Source organism: Amblyomma americanum, chromosome 6 (genome assembly GCF_052857255.1).
Source record: "Amblyomma americanum isolate KBUSLIRL-KWMA chromosome 6, ASM5285725v1, whole genome shotgun sequence".
Taxonomy (NCBI): Eukaryota; Metazoa; Arthropoda; class Arachnida; order Ixodida; family Ixodidae; genus Amblyomma; species Amblyomma americanum.
The window spans coordinates 126425612-126452997 of record NC_135502.1 but is presented as its reverse complement, the minus strand read 5'-3'; the positions used below and the strand labels follow the sequence as shown (position 1 = coordinate 126452997).

Here is a 27386-nt window from a genome sequence, read left to right as displayed (position 1 = left end):
TATACGACGATGTAAACAGCCGCCATTTTCTGTCTCAAACGTGTTGATACTACTTTTTCCAGTCTCAAAAAATCGTCTCAATCTGCTCGCATAATTAGATGGCCAACGTCACCACTTCTGCGCCATTTACGACGTCAGTCAGTGACGAAAAAAATCAAAATGGCCGCCGACCAATAGGAGAGAGCCAAATGATATACTTTTTGAGACAATTTCGATTGAGACTGATCCGTAATCGCGCCCCTGGTAAAGCGTATAAATTTAGCTCGCCGGTCTCAAAATGCTCCTTTTGCGAAGTTTTCGTCGTCCTTGCACGTCGCTTCTTTGTCACCGTTCGGTAAGATTTGCACCCCGCTGCACCGCTGCGGCAGTTTTCTCGGTTTTGTCGTTTCCTTCGGCGTGCGGCCAGTGCGAAGTCTTTTTCTGTCTTTGCACGCTTCGCGCTCTTCTTTTGAAGCGCTTAGCGCTTCATTTAAAGATGAGCTTGCGGCATGTGAAGAAACGATGCTCCGTGGTACACCAAGGCGGTACACTGCGACAGCGTGGATAGTACCATTGGTGTCACGCTACACCGATTCCCGCTGGACTTTCACAGGTGTGTCGTCTGCTCTAGGTATGCGCGATAGCTTCGATATGGTTTCGCCGGGCTGTTCGCTCGTGTTTCATAGCTATAACCCGTTCGTGCGTACTTGGCTTCATGTCTTTTTCAATGTATGGTATTTGCTCCTACGTTGAGCACGTTTGAGGGTGCTAAAGCTGGCTTTAACATTGCCTTGCAGATGTAAACGCACCTGCTATATTCTTTCAGCTGAAGAAATTAAATGTGAAGAATAATCCCAGTGTGCTCTATGGTCTGTGTTGATGCGCCTACTTATGTCATGTTATGTTTGCTTCAATTGAAGCTGTCGTAGCAATGTTTTCTATACTTCAATTTCCTAACTGACAACGTTCGTGGCACTTCAGGGCTTTTTCCTTCTGCACTGTGACTATTGAGATGATTAGCCAACTTACACAATACTGCTTGTGCTGCCTGTGACATGTATTTTTTGTTTGTGTGCCAAGGGTGTGCTTTGTGACTGTATTTGTTTGGTTGCTGCAATAAACAATGAATATGAAACTATGAAAACCATACTTGCCGTACACTCTATTGCGAACTGTGCACTTGAGCCAGTGTTTTGTGCATCATACCTTGCTGTACTCAAAAGCTCTCAAAAGTACTAGCACCAGTATTTGCACTACGAATCATGCATGCTTCGCCAGTGTCTGGAAGTGTTGCTGCCTTTCTATGCTGCCCCTCCTTTACCAGTCACTTTCATTGCGTTCCCAATTGCACATTAACAAGGCCATAACTAGCAGGAACTCGAGCACATTTGACTGGCAAAGGTTGGGGCGCGCTGAAAGGCAGCAACCTTCGAGAGATACGGGCTCGAAAACGCGGTTTCTACAGAAAGACCGCTTTATAATTCGCGCCAAAAGCATACGTATGCGTGACGTCATTCTACGTCACGTTTGCGTAGTTTGCCCCCCAAAATCCAGGGGGCGCTGGAGTGCCCATGAGCCGCCATTTTTTGGACCAATGGGCGTCTATGGAGCCTTCGCTACCAGTATACATCTACCTTGTTCGTTCCACTGCCCTCTTCTAGTACACTGTAATATGACTATGGTGTCTGGAAGGGGGAAGTGTGACGGGCGCTGTATGCGCGCCGTGCTTGGGAGGCGCACGAAACGCGAGGAAAACCTTTCGAATCCGCTAGGGGCGCTGCGTTCATGGTTTAGAGTCAGGTATGTTGATAAAGAAGTTAGGACCAAACTCCAAGCAAACATTAATACAGGTAGTGAACAAAATGATAGTGGATGAGAAAGTCCCCGATGAATGGCGATTAAGTAGAATGAACATGATATATAAGGGAAAGGGGGACAAAGCAGACGTAAGTAACTATCGCCCCATAACAGTGACGTCTGTGGTTTACAGGGTGGTGATGCAAATTATAAAGGATAGACTGCAGGCTTGGGTGGAGAACGAGGGGGTGCTAGGGGAACTACAGAATGGGTTCCGGAAACAAAGGAGGTTGGAGGACAATCTATTTTCATTGACACAGTGTATAGAAATTGCGGAAAAGGAACATAGGCCCTTATTGCTAGCATTTCTGGATATTAGGGGAGCCTATGACAACGTTACTCAGGAGCATTTGTGGGACATATTGGGCACATTGGATGTGGAAAATGGAGTAATTAATCTTTTAAAAGATATATATAGAGGTAACAGAGTGCTCATAAAATGGGAAAAAAATGTATCAGGGCCTGTAGAGATACAACGGGGGCTTAGACAAGGATGTCCTCTGTCCCCTTTGTTGTTCATGTTGTACCTGCAAGGTTTGGAGGCCAAGCTAGAGGGGAGCGGACTAGGTTTCAACCTATCTTTTTTCAAGCAAGGGGAATTGATTAAACAGACATTACCGGGACTAATATATGCGGACGATATAGTGATAATGGCTGACAACAAGGAAGACCTGCAGAAGTTGTTAGACATATGCAGTACAGAGGGAGATAGATTAGGCTTCAAGTATAGTAAGGAAAAATCTGCAGTCATGACATTTAATGAAGAGGGCGGCGAGCATAGAATACAGGAGTTCGTGCTAAAGGTAGTGAATGAGTACAAGTATCTTGGGGTGTGGATAAATAACAGTGTTGAGTATCTGACAGAGCATGAAAAATATGTAATGAATAAAGCTAGTAGGAATGCAGCTGTCATGAAAAATAGGGCACTGTGGAATTACAATAGGTATGAGGTGGTAAGAGGGATCTGGAAAGGGGTGATGGTCCCTAGCCTGACCTTCGGGAATGCGGTCCTGTGTATGAGGCCAGATGTTCAAGCAAGGCTGGAAATTAGGCAACGGGGAGTAGGGAGGTTAGCTTTGGGAGCACATGGCAATACACCAAATCAGGGGGTACAGGGTGATATGGGATGGGCGTCTTTCGAGAGCAGAGAGGCTAGCAGTAAGATAGCATTTGAGGAACGATTGAGAAGGATGGAGGAAAAGCGGTGGGCTAGGAAAGTTTTCAGATACCTGTATATAAAGAATGTTGACACGAAATGGAGAAAGCGAACTAGAAAATTGACAAGCAAATATCTGGACAGCAGTAAGGGGGCAAATCAGCAATTATCGGTTAAGAAAAAGGTTAAAGGAACAGAGAGAGCTTTGTGGAAAACAGGGATGCTGACGAAATCGGCACTAGAAACATACCGGACCTTTAAACAGGAAATTGTCAAAGAAAATATCTATGATAATTGTAGGGGAAGTTCTTTGTTGTTTGAGGCCAGGACTGGAGTTTTGCGGACTAAGAAGTATAGAGTCAGGTACCAGGAGATAGACACTTTGTGCATTGCGTGCGGAGAGGAGGAGGAAACGGCTGAACACTTGATACTTTTCTGTAAAGGGCTTCACCCTACAGTGGAAGGCAGCGGGGCTGACTTACCCAAGGCATTGGGGTTTAGGGATAGTGAAGGGAAAGTGGATTTTAAGAGGTTAGAAGTAACCAAGCGAAGGTTATCTGATTGGTGGCTAAAAGCAAGACAGGAGTAAAATTTCACAAGACATGGCTAGGTGGCTTGAGCCACCGCCCGATGTAAAGGGTTCAGCCGTATCCATCCATCCATCCATCCATCCAGGATGGGAGCGAGTTTGGAAGCGGCATCGGCGGCGCCCGGCGAGCAGCCGCATGTCAACCGTGTCACCGTGTTCTGGCCGCGCAGTGCAACCACTTGTCCGTGTTTATTTTTGTTGCAGGATGTGTGTGTGTGTGAATGTGCGGACCTCTGTGTCGTCACCCTTTGCTTGAAACAGTAGTATTACGAAGCTGTCAAGCAAACCATGCCGCCGAAGCCACGGACTTGCTTTGTGCCCGGCTGCAGCAGCGGCTACAAATCTTGCCCTACGAAGGCATCGCTCTTTCGGCCTCCGAAGGATAATTTGAGGAGAGAGCAGTGGGCGCGTAATATTAAACGAGCAGATAAAGAGCTGTCGGATAACTGCGGCATTTGTGAACGGCATTTTGAGGACAAGTTCATAGTGAGGTCTTGGCGGCACATCATAAACGGCGAAGTTGTGGAAGTACCACGGGATAGACCGAGTTTATCAGATGACGCCGTGCCCACTATCTTTCCAGACGCCCCGAAGTATTTCTCGAAAAAAGCACCGGTCAGGAGGAAGAACAGAAATCTCTGTAAGCAAGGCGCACCCCCTGCGAAAAGAAGAAAAACTGCAAGCGGTGCTGAAGCACACGACGCGGCAGCGTGCGATTCGGGAACGGATACTCCAACTGCAGATGGGGCAGCTTCGCAAATGGCAGCAAGTCAAACAGGAGTTTACGTCCTTTGTGACAGCCTCCGCCTGCCGGGCCCGGGCTGGAATAGGCTGTGCTTTATAGCACAGCCAGGCATCGTTTTTTTTTGGCTGTTGTGAACTAGAGGGCTCGGAAATGAATTGCGCATTGCTGCCGAAGTTGGTCCAGTTCACTGAAAACATGTCATTCAGGCCGTGTGTTGTGCACAGTTTTTCTCAGAGGAAAACTACATTTGAAGCGAACCATCGAATCACCACTCGAGGCTCAAGACGTACTTGATGAAACACACGCACTTGTAATGTGCATAGGATGTGGGCTGCAGCCCACAAATAGCAGCACATATGTGCACTTTGCTGGTGCTTACTACTCTGTGAAATGTGCTCTGACAGCTTCGAGTAGACGTTCATGCATTTATTGCAAATGCTTGCGCAAGCTTGTGCAGAATCAGCTTTCGCGAAAGAAGAAACAAGCTATGAAGGTGAGTCGCCTGAAAAAGCATGCGAAAGTCCGCCGCCGTCTACGCGTTGCTCAGAAGAAGCTGCACAACGTCGAGCGGGAGCTAGAAAAAATGAAATCCGCCAATGAAGAAATTGGAGATGAAGTTGTGAATTCCCGCATTAAAGGACTGAGGACTGCCTTCAAAACAGCAGATGGCCGTAAGGGCGTGTTTCCAGGCGGCTACACGAAAAAGTACATCTGGCATGAGCTATGAAAAAACGTGGATATTAGAGTGTGTGCTTCTCCGCATGAAGAGTCCAAAATTGTACGAACACTTGCGGAAACATAACATACTCATCCTGCCCAGCCGGAGCTGTCTACAGCGCTACATGGGAAAATTCAAGAGTGTTTTCGGCTTTAATGAAAACGTGTTCACAGCGCTTTCAGTGAAAACGAAACAGATGGACGTATGCAGTCGACACGGCGGCATCATCTTCGATGAGATGAAGTTGTCTGAAAACTTCAGAGTAAACACAGCTGGTAAGTAATATTGTAGTGACAAACGGCATTTCTGTGTTTTAGGAACACTCTGTTTGATTTCTTGGCCTTCAGGGCTGGTTTTTCGGTCTGTGACATCCTCACTTTGATTTTGGAGTGATCATTAGTATCATGTTCATTTCAGGTGCTGTCGAAGGATTTGTTGACCTAGGAAAGTTTACGCCCCAGGAAGAGACAACTGCAGCAGACCATGGAATGGTCATGCTTTTTCAGCCATTCCAAGGTCTGTGACATTTCTCACATTGATGTCTTTGTTATCTGTATAATGGCATTGCTCATGTTTCATTATCAGAGACAGAATGAATTTCTAGTAGTGGTTCCTTTTACAATACAATTTGCTTGAGTGTCTGTTCTTGGGTTTCAAAAAAAGCAGACTTCATGGAAAAGTGATAGGAGCACCTGATTTGCCTTTTCATGCTGCAGGTGACTGGACCCAAGTGCTTGGAGTCTTCTCATCTAAGGGCAATATCAAGGCCGAAATGCTTGAAAAGATCTTGCTTGAAGCCATACTGCTGTCTGAGAAAGCTGGCCTTTTTGTGGACTTTGTGACTTGCGATGGGGCCTCATGGAACCGGAGACTGTGGAAGTCATTTGGGATTCATGGTAAAATAACTTTCTTTTTTTATTGCTGCATTGCCACACCATAACAAGCCTCAACAACAATTTTGATGTACTTGCAAACCTGAAGTGCTACCATCATGTCGACCGTAATACGTAATGTTTTCATATCAAAGAGCATGTTATTGTAATTAACAATGTGCTTATTTAATATATCGAGGAATCTGCTAAATAGGCAAAGTGGCATACATAGGTGTGCTTATTTCTAATCAGTTTTATTGCTTTTCAGCGCAATCAGGCCAAGTCACATGTAAAACTACCCACCCCGTGGACTCAACAAGGTCTCTTCACTTTTGCTCAGACTTTCCACACTTAGTTAAGTGTCTTCGGAATTCTTTTGTGAGCAAAGGTTTCTCGACACCTGATGGCCGGGCATGCATCCAACACATAGAAGCAGCTTGGGACAAAGACAGAAGTTCCATCACACTGAAGGCAATGCCAAGTTTAACTAAAGCTCATATAAGGCCTAATTCATTCGAGAAAATGAAAGTTAATCTGGCATTTAAACTATTCAGTGATGAGGTACTGAAGGGCATGTTTTTGTACAGAACTGATAGGAAGGATATCTCTGATTATGTTGCACCAACGGAAAAACTGGTGCAGCGTCTAAGCAGGATAAAATCTCTAATGACCTCAAGGCGTCCCCGAGATGGACTAAGGGGATCTTCACAAGCTGTCACAGATCTTAATGCATTCCTCCAGTTCTTAGATGACTGGGAGGAAGAATCAAAAAAGGCTGGGGGTGGTTTTGTAAGCATCAGTACTGCTGAAGGCCTTCGTGTCACAATACACAGCACTCTGTCTGTGCTAAAGTATGTGACATCTTTAGGATTTAAGTACCTGCTGACTTCCAGATTGAGCCAAGACAAGTTAGAAAATCTGTTTGGGATTATTAGGCAATATTCGGGTAGTAATGATCACCCATCCCCAAGCCAGTTCCTAATAACTGTGAACTGTTTAAGTTTCTATAATTTGGCACGAGCCCTAAAGTCAGGCAATTGCAGTGAAGAAATGATAAATCCACTTCTGACCCCTCCATCTAAAGCAGATGCGGCCGTGTTTAGCATTCAGGACATTATCGAAGATATGCTTGAGTTTGGGGATGTAGATAATGCAGGGGAAGTAATTCGTTCTGCATTGCGTTCTGATCACAGCAGCTATGTGATGGAATTCAGTGATAGCCGCCTTGTTTATTACATGGCAGGCTATGTCAAGGAAGTTTGGAGTTAAGAATGCCTGCAAGGAATGTGCATTATGCCTCATGAGTACCAAAACAGCAGCTGTGCACAACACAAACAGCACATTCACTGCACACTTTGATAAAGGAGGTCTGCTCTACCCATGTGAGAAGCTCGGCAAACTTGTGTCTGTTTTGGAGGATGCCTTTACGATGTTTTTTTTCAAAGGAGAAGCTCCATGCATTCAGTGTGCATGATTTTGTAACCTTTTTGCGCAGCCTAAGATTCGACACTGTTGGCTGCGAGCAGCACTGCAAAGAACTCACTGCCAAAATCATACAGTTCTTTGTGGTGACACGGCTGCATTTTTTTACCAAGTCTCTTAATAAGGAAAGGGCTGCACAGAGGGAGCGGCAAAAGCTTTTAAAGCTTCGAAGATGCCACTGAATGCCCTTTTACTCTTTTCTTTTTTACAAACCTTGAAGTCTGTGAGCAATAAACTGACTTCCTGATACATGCTTATGAATTTATGTTGGTGTGTACTTATTCTGCTGGTATGTGCTCAGCAAACTATTTTCCTGAATCCGATGGTTTCTCTGAAGTTTCCTGCTTATAAATAATAGTAGTGTTCTTGGCTGTGAAATGCTTCGCTTTAAGACAAGCTGAAAAAAAAAAAAAGTTGAGAATCTCTTAGGCGAGGTAAGCTAGCCCAGTAATAGTTTGTCAGGGTCGCTTCTAAGGCTTTATAAGCGTAGCGTAACAACACTCGCGTTAATCACGTGGGGATAATAAGTTTGTACATGTTCACATTTCAAGTTTCATGATCGTGTTGTACTAGCTGCCTGAGCACTGTTTCAATAATGCAAGAATGTTAGCACCCGTTCATGCACAACCTTCCTTGCTGCTATGCATGAATCGCGAGTTCGATGGCAATTAGCAGCGCCTCTGGATCAACATATCTAGGCGTAAAACAGCATCATTAGTGGATGACTGCTCTGAATAAACAGCTGTGATAACTCCCGGGAAGGAAGGTGCCTGTTTACCTTTTGCGTGCCCCAAAACACGCTACGCTAGCTACGCAAGTGAGAGCTACGTAGTCGGCTACACACGTCCCTTATCAGCTTAATACATTGCTCACGTCATGAGGCGAACCTGTTAGACAATTTTATCTGCGATTATGCGAAGACAAAACAAAAACAATGCCCAGCAATTGTGTACATTTAGCAGAAACGCGTAGCACGTGCAAACTCTCCCTGCTTGCGCTGCATCGGCGTTAGCTCCCCTCCTGCTAGTGGCGCCACCTAGGCACTTCATCGCTAAACTGAGCACTCCCTCGCTGGCGCCCGTCACACTTCCCCTTCCAGACACCATAGTATGACAACCTCCTCTCCGCGCTTTACCCCCCTGGCTACAGTAGCAAAATTTTACATATCCGCTGTTTCGTATCTTATGTTTCGATCATGTCAGAAGTCTTCATTTTGGAATTATTGGATATTTTATCAAGTATTAATATGTAAGTATAATTGTCAAATGTAGTATATTAACTTTATTATGTAGTATATTAACTTTATGCTTCGAGTAGTGTTTTAATGTAAACTTCTGATTACTAAAACAGCGGTTCACCCACATATCGCGGCTGCATCCGTCAGGTTTGGAACAGCGAGCGGCGGCGTTGCAGCGCGTGCGAGATTGTCGCTGTGTTTGCTTGCGCATTCCAAACTGCTAACCTCTGTATAAGAGCAGCTTATAATGGCTGAGTAAGTATCTGTTCTACCTCACATCGAGGGTGAGAGCAATGAGATCAAGTACCTTTCGTAGCTGCGAATGGTAATTATCAGTTGGTAACGCTAATTTCCAGATATAGCGGGAACTTCGGTCGTTCTGGTTCCATTTGGCCCTTGTTGTGTGCCTCACGGGATATTGTCAACTGACATCTTGATGCTTCCAGACACTGCGTAATTATGTGCATCCGTTTACGAGGCTGCTGTACCATCTTTGTCAAAAGTAACCGATCAACGGGTTTCACTTGTTAGCCGTGCAACAGAGCACTTACTGCATCCCTAAAAGCTCTAAATCAGACTAGGGTAAAGAAAAGCTTTGTCCTCACAATTCGCAACCTTTTGATTCTTTGGAGTGCCATAAAGTCTCCACAATACCGCTGAGAATCAAACCCTGTTGCTCGGTTACTTATGGCAAAGGCGGTACTTCCTGCGTACACATCGAACTTCATATGGAGCAGCTCACAGTGCACCGTGCGAATTCTGAAGGCATTAATCGGTGCCGTGAAAAGTGCATTTCAGCGTTCTCAGTGCTAGGTGAAAGTGATGAGCACTTTACGCTCCGTCCTGCTCAAAGGCTGCGCTTTCGACCGACGGACGGTGTACGGGACGCTGTCGGCGACGACACGTACCGAATGCTGCGTTCCTCTCTCGTATTGCGTTTCAAAGGCATCCTCATTTTAAATTCTCGGCGACTGTGTGGTCGCATTTACTGACTATTTTGTGGAAAGTGTTTTTTTTTTACAGCACTTGTTCCGTTGTCAGCGATTGCAGAGGGTTTGATGATATTAGTGGCCAGCAATTTGTCCCGGGGATTAGTAGAAACTACCGGATTAGGCTATTATCTGGCCAAAGGGTAGGCACATTGCCCTTTACCAGGCTCTTCGAGGTACACCTACCGCCCCTGCCTTCAAGCCTGCAGCTTTTTATGGCAGTTCATTATAACAAATGTGTGAATTATTTCCCTTACTGCATGAAAATATGCTACCCAATGATAGCAGAAACCTATCTCTCTGTGCGAAATTTTAGCATACACGCATTGGTGTCTTAAGTTTTGAACACGTCTCTTGAATCTGTTGTAGTGTTCCATAAATGTCCATAAATGTTTTACCTGCATTCTCCCTCTCACCGACGCATTCAAGGTTGGGCCCTTAGGTGGCATAGCTGCAATGGAAAACGTACTTCAAGGGCCGTATTATGGAACTGTCAAATAGCAACGTTGTTAAAAACTTGTCAAAAATCAATTAGCTTTGCTTCTGTTGGTCGGTCGTGACCGGCGGCTGTATTTCTTTTTTGCGTCATCGGTGGCTGCAGATTACCTCACGGATGTGGCAGAAGTGGTGACGTTGCACACCTAATTATGCAGGAGCAAATTGAAAGTTTTTTTTTTACAGCCTTGAGGCGGTCAATTTGACCGTTTCATTTGTGACAGAAAATGGCGGCGGTGTACGCTGCGATATGAGTGAGGCGGCTATGCTGGTGCAAGCAACGGCGAAAGATAGCGCACGAAGACACATTTGACTATGTTTGACTTGCCGGACAAGCTGTTTCGACGCCTTTTTTGACTGGAGAAGCAGACTGGTGTGGCTGTGCAATGAAGTCGCTGATGAACTGGGAGGTTTGCAAGCGAGCGCACTGTCGGTGTGGCGGCAGGTGCTGTGTACACTGTGGTTCTTTTCTATCAGTGGCTTTCAAGCTGCCATTGGTAACGAGGCGCACGTCTGCATCGCACAACCGATGGTAAGCAAATGCGTGTGGCAGGTGTTGTAGGCAATCTGCAAAGTTAGCGCGCAGAAGGGGTGGGTTCCCGCAGTCACCTTTTTGCGAGAGATACATGTAAACAAAACACGCTTATGCTGGCAAAGCACTTTATTTTCCCAGCATATTGCACTTCGTGGCTGTCTTCTGTTTCCCAAGGGAAAAGAAACCACACGTAACATACTGCAACACCTCACCTTTTGGCTTTTTTGTCATCGATCAAGAGAGCCGAACAACACAGACTTCAACAAGTCGTCTTCGTCGATTTCGTTCCATGCGCTCCTTGCAAGTTCGCTCGGCAGGCATGTAGCGTTCACTACATTCGTTCAAATTTTTCTGCGCACTTAGGCCAACCGCACAGTAGCTTAGTTTCAGACGCCGCATAAAAAACAACACAGTGTGGAATCGGCTGCTTTCGTGCAAAGCGGCTTGACAATTTACTGCCGTCAGCGCTTCCTCGCGGCGGCAAAAGTTGCCCACTAGCAAATTTAATAGCACAACTTCGAACGCTTTTTGTTTTGCTTAATATTCTTCAACTTGAAACACAATGTTTTGTTAAAATAAAATATAATTATTGTCATCGCCAAATATTTCCTAAGTCTTTTTACAAAAATTTAGCAGAAGGTCTCTCGCCGTGCAAATAAATGCTCTCAGGGCGCTGCCCTGCTGTAATTGGCTGATTCCTCGTTGTTTCACGTGGCGATGTCTCTTCGTTTCGTCATTTTGACGTCACTTTCAACAAATTTTGACGGAATTTGTGATCGTTCTGTAATTCGGCCCAGGACTGTGTACTTGAGGAAGTGCCAGCACTCGTTTGTGCTCAGGAAGGATATTTGTGCACTTGGCCTTTAACTTCCTATTTTGTGAACAAATTAGCGACAGCTACCCATTGCACAGCTATTGCTTTTTCCAGAGACGGAGTTGGCAGTTTTTGTTTCGGTTATTATTTTATGGCCTGGTAACTATGATTGTGTTGTGTGTGAGCAGGACTTGACTTATACACGATACTAATAAGCATGGCCTAAGGATTTTCCTACAAATGGTACGTATTTCTTTCTTTTCCAAAATTTTTGGCACAGCAGGTGAATGGTGTGCATGTTCTTTTGTGTGCACGCAGAGCGAGTGAAGGTGCCAGCAGTGTCCAAACGGACCCGGCTGTTGTGGACCGTCTGCTGACGCAAGGTGCCACTTTGGTGTTCCTGGATGTGCCACCCGGCACTGAATTCGGCCTGGACATGTCCACCAACGTGGTGGGGGACAAGTTTCGTGGTGTCAAGATGATCCCTGCAGGCCTGCACTTCATACATTACAGCGCCGTGAGCAAGGCTGGTACGCCAGCTCCCCGCACGGGCTTCTTCCACTACTTTGAGAAGGGAGAGATGCTCGTCAGGAAATGGGACAAAGCCGCCGAGGGTGAGGACCTTTTTGAACATTACTATTATAACGTGCTTATGTGGAGGAGAGACCAAATTTTTTGTAGTGTGTTATTGCTTTGTAGGGATGCATAAGACATCAGTTCACATGGGTCACCATGTGAAATTTGCCTTTGTCAGTAAATAATCATATTTGAATTCCATCTGCTATGCAGATTTAGTTTCAGTTTCAGCAGTTGAACCGTAGTTGTGACAACACAAGTATGAGATCATGTCAGGCATGCAGGAACTGCAATATAATAGCTGTTCATTCACATATGCCATTTTGACTTTTGGGCCAGGCTAGAATAATGCCTGTTTCACATGCAAGGGAAAAAGCTAGCGAATCCTGCCACTGCGGCGCAAAAACTTTACAGTCGTGGCGATGAGCGACGAGGTTCCAGCAAGTTGGAAATTCTCGCTGCGACGCGACACTCAATCGCTCAGTCGCTTGCATGTGAACCAGCCTTAAGAGTTGGAGTGAATTAAATCAACAAAGCAGAGATTGTATTGCAGTTTTTATATGCCTTATGTGATCTCATATGTAGTTGTGACATCACAACACCGCAGCTGTCTGAAACAAACTGCATGCACGGGAAAAGGAATTCAATTATGACCGATAAAGCAGAGATTGTATTGCAGTTTTTATATGCCTTATGTGATCTCATATGTAGTTGTGACATCACAGCACCGCAGCTGTCTGAAACTAAAACTGCATGCACGGGAAAAGGAATTCGATTATGACCGATTCACTGAGTGTGGGCAAATTATGTGTCACGATCTATGTTCACTTATACCTGAGCCATCATTCCAAAGCATAAACACATTAAAAAACATTCAGTGTTTCTGCCCTTTAAGGGGGATGTGAATTACTTTTCAGTGAATCAATGGATATGTAGATTTTAAACTCCAACAGCACCTTTCCTTCAAGCTGTGCTGGCAGCGCAAGCACATGGTTTGCTCAGGACCTGCATTTCCTCCTTGTTCACTCCACACATCACAAAGCATTGAACGTATTAGCGTTTTGTCTTAGATATATATTGTTATTGAAGAGTTCTGAGCCAATGTTGTTTCTGGTAGCTTTATGGGTCAAGCATAGTAATGCATGTGGAGCTACGCCCACGCAACCACTTCTAGTTCCCTGTGTGCTACTTATCTTACACAGAACCTCATACTCGCAAAACAAGGCAAACCTCTTGTGTGTAGCATGTGGAGATGTCACAGTAAAGTGCATTTTATGCAAACATACAATGTAGAAAAGTTGAGAAAAAGAAAAAAATGCATTTCACAGTACCATATTTACACGACTGTAGGTCGACTCGAATGTAAGTCGACCCCCCCAAATTGCATGTCCGAAAAAAAAAAAAAAGTTGACGCGAATGTAAGTCGACCCCCCAATCGCATGTCCGAAAAAAAAAAAAACCACCGGTGGAGCGCTTCAAAAACAAAAATTTATTGCATAGATGCGCTATTCATCCTCACTTGAGTCATCTTCAGTGGTACTGCTGTCGTCATCGTCGTCATCGCTGCTGCGATCCCACAGCACATCGTCCTCCATGGAAAGCCTGCACTTCCTAAATGATCGCACCACGACATCGCGTAGAACGGCCGCCCAAGCGGAAATCACCCACCCGCACACGGCCACCAGGGAGGCTCTCTTCACGCGCCCCGTTGGCGTAAGTTCTCGCGCTTCTGCCGCCAGCCACTCGTTGTACTCATGCCGGAGCAAGTCCTTGAATGGCTTGTTAATGCCAAATTCTAGCGGCTGCAGCTGCCCCGTCAGACCGACGGAAATCACCAGCAGATCTGTATCTTCTTTTCGGAGCTCTGCCTTCACTTTCGCGGTAAGGTGGCCGCGAAATGAGTCCAGCACGAGGAGGTTCGGATTGTGGTTTTTGAGGGATGCCCCTGGCCTCAAAAGCCACACTTGACGGTACCAATCAATAACTAAGTTGTCTGTCATAAAGCCTTTTTCGTTCACTCGCACAATCACACCTTTCAGGAACATTTCCTTTGGCATAGTTTTTCTTTTGAAGACAATGTACGGTCGGAGCTTTGTGCCATCTGCCAAGCATGATAGCATAACAGTGAACCGAAGTTTCTCGTTTCCTGTCGTGAGAAGCTTAACCTCGCAAGCTCCCCTCACGCTCACTGTTGTGTTGCTCGTCATGCCGAAGTAGACGGGAGTCTGGTCTGCATTGCCGATTTGGCCGAGCAGGTATCGCCGCGAGTCGCGGAGCTTGAGGTAGTGCCTATGGAAGGCGAGAACTTTCTCCTCGTAAGCAGCAGGCAGCTTCTGGCATACACTAGTACGCCGACGAAGAGAGAAGCCAGCCCTCTTCATAAATTTCGAAGCCCAAGCCCTGCTGGCTTTGAAGTCTGTTCGGAGTATTCCAGCTTCCGCAGCAAAGACCCGGCCTTGTTGCGTGATCATTTCGCATGTCACTGGAAAGGACCGATCACGTATTTCGGTGACATACGCTGCAAGCTTGACCTCCAGCTCCAGAAAGCGTCCCGACTTCGGCCCGCGGAAACCTCTTTGCTTGGAGTCGCAATCGAAAATAAATTTTGTCTCGCTGCTTCCGCCACTCCCGCGCCAACCGTTCAGAAACGTCGAACTTGCGGCCCGCCGCGCAGTTGTTGGTTTCTTCGGCGTAAATGATGGCCTCCCTCTTGAACGCTGCAGTGAATGAGCGCCGAATGCTTTTCGAACCTGGAGAGCTCATGGCGAAGCGCGCGGCCGGCAGTCGAGTCAAAAGCACCAACTCCAAGCACCACCAAACAAAGAGTGATCGGTGTCGGGGCGTCGGCTCTTCCAGCAAACATCGGCATTCCCCAGAAGCGCCGCTGTTATATATTGCGCAACCAACTGAAATAGCGGCTCTTCCATCAGCTAGCGACACTCCTGGACGCTGGCGCAGACTCCGCGATTGGAACAGCGGGACAGCGGCCCTTCCCGCGAGTGAAATGAAATGAAATTGGTTTTGGGGGAAAGGAAGTGGCGCAGTATTTGTCTCAAATATCGGCGGAAACCCAGTTGTAAGGGAAGAGATAAAGGAGTGAGTGAAAGAAGAAAGGAAGAACGAGGTGCCGTAGTGAAGGGCTCCCGAATAATTTCGACCACCTGGGGATCTTTAACCCGCTGTACTGACATCGCACAGCACACGGGCGCCTTTGCGTTTCACTTCCATCGAAACGCTGCTGCCGCGGTCGGGTTCTAACCCGGGTATCCTGTCCAGTAGCACTGAACCATCGCGGTGGGTAACGGTGTGCGCAGTAAAAATTAAAAAATGGAAAATCCTGGCCAAAAAGCCCGCGGAATACCTGAATGCTACGCTTGGAGCCGTAGAGCAAACAAAACTTCTAACATCGCAGTAGCGTCCCTGATAGATTGTTTTTCTTGCTTTTATTGGCAGTTCAAGGTTTCGTTTCGATTGTAAGTCGACCCCCCCACTTCGGAATTTTAAATTTCAAAAAAAGGTTTGACTTACTATCGTGTAAATACGGTATTATGCGATGAACACATTCCTTTCCACCCTTGGTCGCTCTTAAGAGGAATTGCTCTTGTAGACTTGTCATGTGCATTTGTGTTCCTAACAGAAGGAGGTGTTTGTTCTTCAGCCGTTGAAAACCTTTATTTCTTCTTACTCAACATACAGACATTTTACCTAATGCCTGATGCATGATAGCCTTAGCTACCTATGCGTCATAAAGCCCATCACAAACAACACTACACTCGTACTTACGTCTATTCATTGTACTGGATTACTCGGAATGCCTGAGTGCCATTACCATAAATGTGTGTGTAATCAGTGCACAGGATGTAGGTGTGCCAAAGGTTTCTATAGTGCAGAAACCAGGCTGCTTCGGTGCATTTTAAATACCACTGGAAAAAAGACCTGTGAGTCTTTGACAGCCATAATTAAGGCCCCTAGTTTCCCGTGATTGTTCGATAAATCGCACATTTGAACATTCTCTCACGAAATTCTGAGCTACATTCTCTCTTTTTTTTTTGCGATATTGTGTTTGTGGACATCAGTAGGAATTATAGAATGATGAGAATGTGATTAATTATATCCCCTGAATTCTCTTGAAGGGTAGAATTTCACAACAAAAGTTCTGCTGATGCCTTGACATGCTTTCTCCCCCATCTGTCTAAGGAAGCTTGCACATCAAATGCTGCAGCTTTGACAGCAACGCGCTCACATGCTTTGTGAGAAAGTCATTGTTCTTGCATTTTTTGACAGCACTATTACTGTATGTGCACAAATAAAATGCCACTCGTTCTTAAATTATCTGCTTCAGAAAACACCTTGAGTTACAGTTCAACTAGAGATGTGCGAATATCAAATTTTTGGTTGCAAAGTGAATATGAATGATAGAAATTGGTTGTGAATGAAATTGAATATTTCCAAAACAGTTTAGAATATCAATGCAGGTAGTTTAAACTAAAAACAAACACTTTTTTATAAAAGGCAGCTATGAAAAAAAAATGTCTACGTCTTTTGTAGATTTTGTTTTCACCTATTGTATACCTGTATGGCCTACCAGGTAGTATTAAGGGAGTGGGAATCATGTAGTTGTAACAGTAAGTTAATTATAGACTAGCTAATATCTTGGTTACAATTCTCTGAACATAACTTTCTTCAGTGACTAGCTTATTAAGAAAGTTTGACTAAATGCCTACATGACAACGGAGCTTACTGAATGCTGTCGTGAAGCACTGTAAGGTAGCCAGGCTATATGCCCAGATACTTCTGTACTGGAGGAGTGACAGCAGCAGTCAATTGTTTGAGTGGCATGGTGCACAGGATTGCTGGCAAAACACAGCAACACAGCTCACGAAATGGACACAAATCTGCAAACTTAAGGTACAATGCAAGTGGGGCCATCTCTTTCATGCTCCATCGTGCGCCTGAATGCAAAGCTCTGGCTGTGCAATGCCTCTCCATGCGCATTGCTCATGATGACATTCAGCCCGCTTAACCCTTGTGTTTTGGTTTGACCTGGCTTGAAGCTCCTTGATGGACCCAAGCACTGTTGCAAACCGAAGGTGTTCAAATAAAACCACGTCAACCTTGGCACATACGTAGTTGTCGCGGTTTTATTTTCCCATGTGCATATACCGCGCTGTTCGCTATAGGGTCATTCTATGTAAAACGTCCCAGACGTTGCACTCGACCATCACCGATTTGTAACAAAAAATTCATGGAAACTTATCGCAGTGTGCGTAATCTGTCTAAACTATTTTTGCTGAAAAAAAAATTTATTCGCAGAGGTTGCAGCTCTCGATATAATTCAGATCATGTATTTTTGTGTGGTATGAATATTTTTTTACAGTTTAAAATGCAAAAATTTTACTATTTTGACATCTGTTTCACAAGGCATCAACTTCCTCTCAAAAATTACAAAATAGCCACCTTGCTCCTCTAGATTTCAAGTACTTATAAGAAATTTTACAGATGATGAAACGAAATATGTCGAGGTAAAATACTGAAATTGCAAAAAAGTGCATTTTGAACCATAAACACTTGTTTTTTCCATGATGTGGTCTAAGTAAAAATACAAATGATAATGCGGTTATTAGAACAGATTTTTGCCTTTCATTTCTGAAGTTTTATTCAAGATGATTTTTGTTTCAAGCGAGAAAAAAATTTTTTGAAATTGAGCTCTTGCGCTGTAAGTTGTGTTGTCTCTGTGTACCTCTCTTCTACTAAATCTGCCATCATTTGTATTTTTCATTTGTTGTATGTAGTAAAATTATGTGAATGTTCTATTTTACTCCTTAATTTGGTGACAGCAGTAAAAGGGGATTTCCTTATTTTCACCACTTGGTGCCGGTCACACTATTATAGGATATGGAGTTAAAAAGTAGACGGTAGCATGTAATCACTATCACGCTCGGTAATCATGGTTTCCAGCTTCGGGATACATAAAAATAGGCGCAAGCACTGATTTAAAAATTCTTTGTAAAAATTTTCTACGCAGTTTGTCTAACAAAATCATTGCGGAACCTTGCCGCTGTGGTGACTCAGTGGTTATGGTGCTCGGCTACTGACCTGAAAAACGCGCGTTATATCCCGGCCAGGCTCATGTACTGTGCGATGTTAGTGCACATTAAAAAACCTTAGGTGGTCGAAATTTCCGGAGCTCTTCACTACGACGTCCCTTATAGCCCAAGTCGCTTTGGGACGTTGAACCCGCATAAACCGTAATCCAAACCATTGCAGAATCCAGCACATTAGACACCAAGCTTTCCATTGTGCTGCAAAAATTGTGTCCTTAAAATTTAGTGTTTGGTCCCTTTAAGGTACCTAGGTGCTAAAGGAATCCGGTCTAAAGGATTTCACCCTAAAGACATTTGACCTAAAGGCCTTTGCCACAAAGGCCTTTACCTTGAAGGCGTTTACCTTAAAGACCTTCACCTAGGTGTACCCTTCACCCAGGTGAAGGCCTGCCAGGTGTACACTCCTGGTGGGCTGTGGGCAGGTGGGCCACCTGCCACAAAGCAGGCTTCAGGGACATATGTATGTACCTATGCCTAGAATTGGAAAATGTGCCTAGCAGTGCAACTGCACTAAAAAGTTGTTTCTAGTTTTTCCACTAGCTTAAGGATTGGTTAACGGAGGCAGCAGGGAAAATGTATCCTAATTTCCCATCCTTCTAAATGAGAAATTTTCTTTGGGAAAGCTGCATTGACACCCCTTTTTTTTTTTGACACAGAAAAGCTAAGAAATTTATTGTCAAATAGGACTTCCCCCTCCTTCCTCCTACTTTCCCCTCAGCCCCCTGTACTAGCTGCATCAATTTCAGAAGGTTGCGTTCTGCTCCAAGTGATATCACCGCAAGTTCATCTTGCCAGCATTTTCTGTAGTCGTGCTACTTTTCTATGCATTAACTGTTAATTTTTTGTGATAGATAGGTGGTCATGATGCGGTAACGTGGTATTGGACAAAGTGGGCCATGGAGAGCCATTTTGTGCATCAGTGTGCATGGCAAACAAATTTGGCAGGTTGGCTTTGGAAAACTCAGAAGTAATTGTGGACCATGGAGCATGTGCAGGATGAAAGATTTCCTTGTTGTAAAACCTCACTGACGCCTCCTGCCAATGCACCGCCTCCTTGCAGACGTGTCACCGGAGCCAGTGTCACAGGAGGAGGTGGCGTGTCTTCGTTCGAACCTCAGGGGCGACTTGGACCAATTTCTGGCCGTGTACGCGTACACGGAGTGGCGCCGCTGGATATCGCTCACGAAGCATGTTACCCGCGAGGTCTTGGAGCGCTTGCAGCCAGAGAGCTGCTGCATTTACTCAGCCACCCCTTTCGAGCCGCTCAATTTCTGCTCGCGTCGAGGGGCCGATCTGGCTTCCATAGACTCCCAAGGGGGTGGCGGTGAGGACATCCGACTCTCGGACAAGGTGAAGGAGCTGCTGGAGCTCAAGGAGGTGCCGGAGTGCAGGATACGCTACACAGAGATCCCCAAGAGGAGGTTGGTGCCTATGCTGCTGCTGAAATGGAGAGTAATAGCGTATTTACCCGATTGTAATGCGATCATGCGTGTAACGCGAGGGTCGACTTGGCTGGTGTCAAATGGGGAAAAAAAACAAGATTGTAACGTGAGGGTTGGCTTTATGGGCGCTTAAAGGAAAAAACGAAGGAATGTGATTGTAACGTTAGGAAGTATGCCGCATTATATGGAAAGATGAGTAGAAGCTTGCGAACAGAAGTGCCTCGACATGTGCCCCTTCTGTTTAGACACAGCCGCACGAATGATTGAGGTAAGACTGATATGAAGATAAGTACTGTGTCCCATCGCATCATCGCCGTGTCGACCATGCTGTCGTACAAGTACTATCCCTGTTGCTCAACCGAGTAACATTTACATGAGTCATCTTGCGCGAAGTCATAACAAAATTTGCTTCAAAAATGGGTCGCTGAAAACTGCATCAGGTAGTGATAATGAGGAAAGTAGCAAGACCGCCTTTTCGCATAAAGTAGTAATGCCAAGCTTTCCATGCACTCTAGGTGGATTACTGCTGTGGTGCTGCGAATGTTGAGGGAGTCTCCCAAACTTTCAGATGAAGGCTTTTACGGTGCCTTTAAGTTGCACTTATTCTGTCACATTTCCTCCGGATGAGGCGTCGATTCTGTGCTCGGTGCTCAAGTGTGCCGTCTCCAGCGAGGAGCTTGTGACTGATCGGCCGCTTCTTCGGTATTTGTGGCATGAAGCTTCTGTTGGCCGACCAATGCAGTATTCTAAATTTTTTTTTTTTCCCGAAGTTAAGAGCTGACCTGCGCGATCCATCAATCAATATGCTAGTAAATGTGGCATAGTGTGCTTTTGTCTCCGCGCAATATTCAATTATAACCAGAGGGGTGACTTTTCACTTCTATTTCCGGTAAAAAGACTCCCATTACATTCGAGTAAATACGATAGCACTCCTTGGCAGCCTGCATTATGGAAAACTTTTTCCTGAAGTGTTATGAAATGCATTTTTTTCTTTAGTGGTGTGCAGTTTATCGGCGTGTGGCGTCTGTGTATTTTAACTTCCAATTTTGAGTGAAGGGTTGTGTTTAGAATTGAATGTTAACTAGCTGTCCAAAGTCATTTAACTTGCCTGTGATGTTGAATAGCATTAAATCATACTGCAGCATGCACATGCCGTGAGAGTAGCCATTGGATTCTAGTACCTTCCGGACAAAACCTGGTCGATACCATTTTGAACCATGCATATTTTGTTATTGTAGCTGAAATTCAGATGAGGAAATGCATTTAGCCGGCACATGTAAAACACAAGAGATGTGACCGGTGGCCTCCAGAGTGTCAAGGTCAAAAACTCAGAGGGGGCGGGGGATGAATGTAGTCAAGGGCAGCAGAGATTCTGATAGGGCAATGAGGTTAGATCAATGTGTGATGAGTTGGCCTCAACTAGAGCAAGGTTGCACCATCTGAATAATGCTCGCCAATTCATCTTCTGCTCAGAAAACTCACTGAAAACAAATGCATATGAACGCTGCAGCGCAGTCCACTTCTAAGAGGCAGCAGTTCACATGAAGTGGCTGGTGTGTGCTTGCACTTGTGGCTAATGCAAACTGCACATGTGTGATGCGAGCTGGCAGTCTGTTTTTAACCATTGGAACTCGGAAGAGGACAGAAGAGGAGAAATGCACATGAGTGCAGTTGCCAAGTGAAAGTCAGATTGGATGTCAGTGGGAGATGGCCGTGTCCCGTCACCAATTCTTTATTCTTTTTTCATATGCTGAGGGGTATAATAATTTCGGTCTCAAAACATGGTTAAAGTACCTTTTGCTGCATTTAAAACTTTTGTCCATGTGTTAAGAAATGCGCAATGGAGAGAAAATTATGAAAGTTCGTGCCATCTTTCAAATATATATGCTTATGAGTGTTTGTTTTCATGAGTGCTAAGACATGCTTAGAGGTTCTTTACTGCATGTTTCATCTTCTGAACACCATGGCAAAATGTGCTTGCACTGGCTCCCATCTTTTTGAGAGGTCTTGAAGAAGAGAAAAACTGTGTATATGGCTTTAGCCACACTCACTAGATGGCAGCACAGGTTCTAAAAGCAGATGATGTGGGAGAGCTTGCTGCCGTACTAGGCCTCCTTCGATGGCTGCCACACCTGCAATTCCATTGTCCAATATATTGGACAAATTTTACGTTGCCAGATCCCAGAAGGATGCCTCCCAGTGACAGTGTGGTACCATGCGTTCTGACCATATTTGAGGGCATTTGTGTTTGCTTGCTGTGATTCCATTTGCAGTCTGCGGTTGCGTGCTTCACTGCAGGCACCCAAGCAATGTGACCCCAGCCGAGATCACCAAGCACGGCATGGACTCTAGCTACATCCTGGAGAGTCTACTGGCCTGCTGGCCACACAAGGAGGACCTGCTGGGCGAACTGCAGTTTGTTTTCGTCTGTTTTCTGGTGGGGCACGTGTACCCCTGCTTCGAGCAGTGGCAGAAGCTGGTGCGTGTCTTCTGCACCAGCTGCGAGGCCATTGATCAGCACCCAGACCTCTTCAGCGACCTCATCTCAGTGCTGCACTTTCAGCTGCGCGAGGTGCCATGCGACTTTTTCGTCGACGTTGTGTCGAGAAAAAACTTTCTGACAGAGGCTCTGGCATCACTCTTCCGAAACATTGCCGAGTCAAGCCTGCCAGACAACACACCGACGACCCTGAAGATGAAGGCCTCCCGCTTCAAGATCAGCCTCACCAAGCTGATGGGCTGGAGCTTTGACGAAGAGGTGCCAGAGGACGACCGCCCCGTCGTGGTGGAGCTGCCCAGCAATGACTGAGGTGTGTGGCTCAGCTCTAATTGCCCTTCATTTCATTCGGTTTGTGTTACGCCATTTTTTTTTTTAAACAGGGGTTGGGGGAAGGATTTCAGTGAATAAAATTCCTGGAACTGTGCTGTTTTGTTTTTAGTTTTTTTTTTTTTGCTGTTTTAGGAGGCATTCTTTAGCCCAAGAAATGTGCATCAGTAGGGCGTATTACATAACCAATTCAATGGCAGGCAATTTTCAGAGAACTATACATGAAAATGTTTGGCTGACTTGCTTGGGATTTGGTTAATGGTTATGAATGACTACTTAATAGTGGCGCAAAATAATATGCAAAATAATGTGCAGTGCAATAAGAAAAATTGAATTATAGCATTACAGATGCTGAAAATTTAGTGTGCTTCCATCTATACACATTGGTCTGTTTGTCTAAAGGTGTCAAATATTACAGTAGCAGTAGGTTATTTATTCACTTATTTATGTATTTTTTGTATTGACCGGTCGTAGTAGTCAATGCTGATATTCCGTGGCAGTTCCATGTCATGGCATCTAATTCCCTTCTTTTTTAAGCATGTGGCTGTGCTGCATGTATGACACTGGTGAGGTGCTTATTATATCAGACTGGAAACCCTATTATAAGCACATTTCCAATGTAGAGACATGCATTTCTCTTTTGGGATTCTTTTTTGAAAAAAAAGAAACTAGCCTGCAAAAAGGACACACAAAATGACTGTACAAATAAGCATGAAGTGGTCTTTCGGAGTTCATTTGATGTGTGCAGTGCTACGTTGGTAGGTGTAAATTCTTAGTGTCAGGTTGGTGAGAACAATGAAAATGTCCTGGTGTGATTTTTTTTTTTTTGCATAAGAGTACCTGGCAACAATTGAAGTGTTAACGTATCTCAAAATAGCACTAAGAATGCAGACAGTCACAAGAGTGGATACACATGGCACTGTATTTGTCCACTAAAGTCACTGTTGGCATCCTTCGCCCTGTTTCAAGATATGCAGAACCAACTAGCCCACACCTCTATCTACCCTTGTAAGTGTTAACAGCTTGTGCTGTTTAGCAGTGGTTGCAAAGTCAGTGGGCTATCACTTATCTTTGTTTATATTTGTTTTCATATTTGTCTTTGCCTTAAAATGTTCTGCTATGTAACGTAGGCATCTGGAGGGCTTGCATACTTTGTCATGCCAGTGTTGAGGTATTTCACGAACAAGTGCACTTAATGTATGTTTGTGCATTTTCAGTCCAAAATTTCTTTCAGCCCTTCTGTTCTTTTACATTGTGGTTTTTCTAGTTGAGAAGTATGCATTGTTAGATGTCCCTGTACGAGCTCATTGTTAAATACACCTGTTGTATAAACTCCTTATGTATTGTTCCTCTGACTTATCATGCCTTGTCTGTAACCATTGGTGGGTCTTTAAAACTGGAATTCTCAGTTATCACTAGTCACTGCATTTCTGGGCACTGTGTCTTGGTTTTTTTTATCTTTTGTGTGCATTGAGGCATCTTTGTTTCCTTATTTAGTGTGAGAGTGTTGTTAGTGCTTTGGGGGCAAAGAACCATTCCAGAGCCTGTGTGTCCATTGTGTGTCCCCCCCCCCCCCCCCCCTCCTTCTTTGCAAATACCGATTGCACCCCATTTGAAAACGTGCTTGTGTTTGCATCCTGGTAAAAAAACATCAAGAGCAGGATTCACCTAATGAGGAATGTAGCATCAAAGAGCTTTATCTTGCAGTGGGTTTTTGCTCATGGAGGGCCATGAGCCTTATGCAGCACACTGTTCGTGCCTTCTGTCATCAGTGCTTTCTCTGTCATTGTATTTGCAGGAGTGAGCACGATATTGTGGACACTACTACTGAATTCTCACAAAGTGATTCTGTGTGCATTTTACTTCCTGGTCAGAATAAAGTGCGATGGTTTATTCATGGTGTATTCAATGGGACAAGCAAAACCTGAAGAAATTTTTTAAGAAACATGAGTAACAATTGTAGCACGTAGCAGGGTCCATATTCCGAGTTTGTCATAATAAAAAATGTCATAATCTGCCGCAGCGGCCGCATCTGATTGGTCGAAACGCTGGAAGCGGATGCGGTAGTTCGGATGCAGTGAAAAGGGTCGAAAAAATCGGCTAGTGATGTCGGACACACAGCGTATGCTCCTCTAGCAGCAGATGCTCAAGGACAGCCAACATGGTGGTGCGCTCTGAAGCGGCGCCTCTCGCTTCGAAGTGAACTCGTCGGTGTTACTGCGTTTTTCAGCACGTGAACTGGCTATAAACAGGGTACGGGGCTTTCGCTTCGTCTTATCGTGCCTATGAAAAATTGGATGGACGATAAATTTGGCCTATTTTTTATTTCGGTAGCTTCATGGCCTAACGAGCACCGGTTTGTTGTACAAATTCTCTTCATTCAAACTGGATGGTGCCACTATCACCAGAGTTATTTCATCTGCGTATGTTGAGTGATGTAACATAAAGCATAATGATCCACAAAATACTTGCGTTTACTGCACGCAAATGTGCTTTTCCTGTTATAGAAATCTCTACTAGCTTTTGAAGCGTCCTGCACCATGATTGTGTGTAATATCCGTCAGCATGAAACCGCTCATGTGCACGGATGGTCAGTCAGCGACGCGCTGCTATGCCGACGCGTTTGACATTCCAGAGGTGGTTCTTAGGCGTCCCTTACGGTTCTCGATAGCTGCGGTGGTGTGGCTCTGCCTTGAGCTCATAGGTTAGCTTGCAAGTTAGTTTTCAGGCATCAGTGTGGGCATGCCTGCGCTTCGTACCATGGCGAACCTATGAAAAGTTCATCTGCGAAGTCTCCCAGCACATCTATGAAGAGAAACCCAGCAAGAAGATTTTTTTAGCTCGTCCCTTTTATTTATTTGGGGCAGAAAAATTCAAAACCTATCAGTGGCATCTCGGGGTTCTTGCAGTGCCTGCATAAAAAGAATGAAAAACGTAAATTACTGTCTGCACAACCGTCCGCTAACAGTGCCAACTTACGTTCAGCGATGTTGCAGATGGCAATTCGTCATGGCATCTTGGTTCAGTACGGCACAGAGCGCGCATTGTGTAGCGAGTGAGCGCATGCCACAAGCTTTCCTATCCTTTCCCTTTTGTCCTCAAGATAAATGAAAAATGCAGTGTTGTGTGAACGAGCTAGCTGCCTTTTAATTACCATAGGCTATCGACGGCTGTAGCGGCCGCCTTCTGTCACTGAAAAGGCATGCGTATTGCGTACAATATTTTCTCCTATAAGTACACCTCCCGCCTTTACAGTGCAGAAAAAAGTATCTGAACTATTGTTTCTATTTGTCGAAGTCCATTGGGCAAATAAAGCAGCTTTCATTTTACCCCTTTACAGTGGAATCCGTTGGGCAACTAAACTTGCGGCTGAATGTTTCTTATCTCGCATTGATCGTGTTCCATTTGTCGGAAAAGAGCAAAAGCACCGCTGGACGTTTCCCTGCGGCAACCGCTACGCGGCGACATCTTGCCGCCGCTCACAGTCACAATTGAACCGACATCCACTTCCGCCGTTTTGACCAATCGGGTGCAGCCGCTGCGGCAGATTATGACGCTTTTTATTATGACACAAACTCTGAATACGGCCTCAGGGCTTTTTAAATGATGCTGGGTTGCATGGTTGATCAAAGGTGGCGTTTATGTGCTGAATTAAAATTCTGTTAACCTCAAAGGCATCTTACTACTATCAGTGTCTCAAGGAATTTTAAGTTTCTTATGTTCTCTTTGATATGATACACCAATATCAAGCATGCAAACATTAGAGGACACAAGAATCAAACTAATTTTTGTGGATGTTTTGCTCTGTATAGTGGCTATAGAGAGCAATTCATTAGTGAAATAACGTTACACTGATGACATATCAGGCAGCATGGGCTTGCTTTGTGAAATGTCGTAAACAGTGCTGATGATGGCAGTGCAGAGGACATGTACTGACTCTTAGTTGAATCTTTATTATTTTATTGTCTAAAGAAGGTAAAAGATGAAATGTATTGACTCAAAAAGCTTGTGCGTTGCAATCAGAAGGCATCCCAAGAAGCGCATTTCTTGTAGGGCAAGGCTGCCTGGGTTAGCTGATGGTACATTTGGGACGCACCTTGGCTATGAAAGCAACGACTGTTTTTTCTGATGGGCCAGTTTTCACGAGCGAAGCATTTGCTTGCAGTCAAAGAGGAACATGCACTTGCACATGTGGTAGTGAGCCGCTGCATGAGATGGCTGTTTACCATGACGAATTGATACCAGCTCGCCCAACATTCAGTGCTTGTGTGCTTCTTAGGTACAGCAGTTACAAATCGGCTCTTAACACATTCCCTGCATTCTGGGTCACTGGCTTGTCACGTTATTTATCCATACTGTGTGGCCTCGAATAATAGGCCTCGTATGAGACCATGGGTCAAATTTTATTGTGAGGTTCGAGGAGGACCTCTTTATAAGGTCTGTCCCATGGCTTCATCGTGGTACCCAGTATTCGTGGCCGCATGGCATAAGAAAATGACGTGACCCACCGGTGACTCGCATCGCAACGAACATGTTAAAGGGGAAAGAGGGTTTTGAAAAAAAGTTTTTATTAATGGTCACATTTTGAAATCTGCAGGCAATATATATTTTTGCATCTGATTCCAAATACGTACCTGTGCCATTTAATTTTATATAAGGCAAGTCCTTGCGCACTCATGTGTTATGCAACTTTTTGCCAAGAGCTTCGAAGAAATTTTGTTGCAGGGAACTTGCTAAAATGCATGCTATTGGTTTCTCATGACATTTAAGCTGTGCAGTAAATGTAAAAGTATTATCCTTCTTATCATAGAAGTTGAGTTTCAGGGTTCAGAAGTTGCCACTTCATAAACAGGGCTTTTAAAGCGATATCGTTAAAGGAACCCTGAAATGATTTTGATGGGCATATTCTAGTGCAACAAAAATGTAGAGGTGGTCTTTGTGGGCATTCGGGTCAAATTTGAAAGCTCTG

General features: G+C 44.8%; 1 protein-coding gene across 3 annotated transcripts; it reads left to right on the top strand.

The window, feature by feature from the left end:
• On the top strand, window positions 1-24310 carry LOC144094066 (protein AAR2 homolog). 3 transcript variants are annotated; one of them, XM_077627932.1, is made up of 4 exons: window positions 1-334; window positions 11787-12082; window positions 19209-19569; window positions 21889-24310. In XM_077627932.1, exons 1-4 carry the CDS (start codon window positions 99-101, stop codon window positions 22397-22399), a joined length of 1404 nt encoding a protein of 467 aa, XP_077484058.1. In that variant the 5' UTR covers window positions 1-98; the 3' UTR covers window positions 22400-24310. The 3 variants fall into 3 exon arrangements, with proteins under 3 accessions (XP_077484058.1, XP_077484059.1, XP_077484060.1); XM_077627933.1 differs by lacking the exon at window positions 1-334 and adding an exon at window positions 8732-8890; XM_077627934.1 differs by lacking the exon at window positions 1-334 and adding an exon at window positions 8942-8960.
• Window positions 24311-27386: the final 3076 nt, after the last annotated feature.

Excerpts from the sequence above, each read along its gene's own strand:
- LOC144094066 (XM_077627932.1), top strand. The coding sequence starts at position 99 with ATGGCCAACGTCACCACTTCTGCGCCATTTACGACGTCAGTCAGTGAC. Across the intron at positions 335-11,786 it reads CGCTTCTTTGTCACCGTTCG|AGCGAGTGAAGGTGCCAGCA; the intron begins GTAAGATTTGCA and ends GTGTGCACGCAG. Across the intron at positions 19,570-21,888 it reads ACAGAGATCCCCAAGAGGAG|GCACCCAAGCAATGTGACCC; the intron begins GTTGGTGCCTAT and ends GCTTCACTGCAG.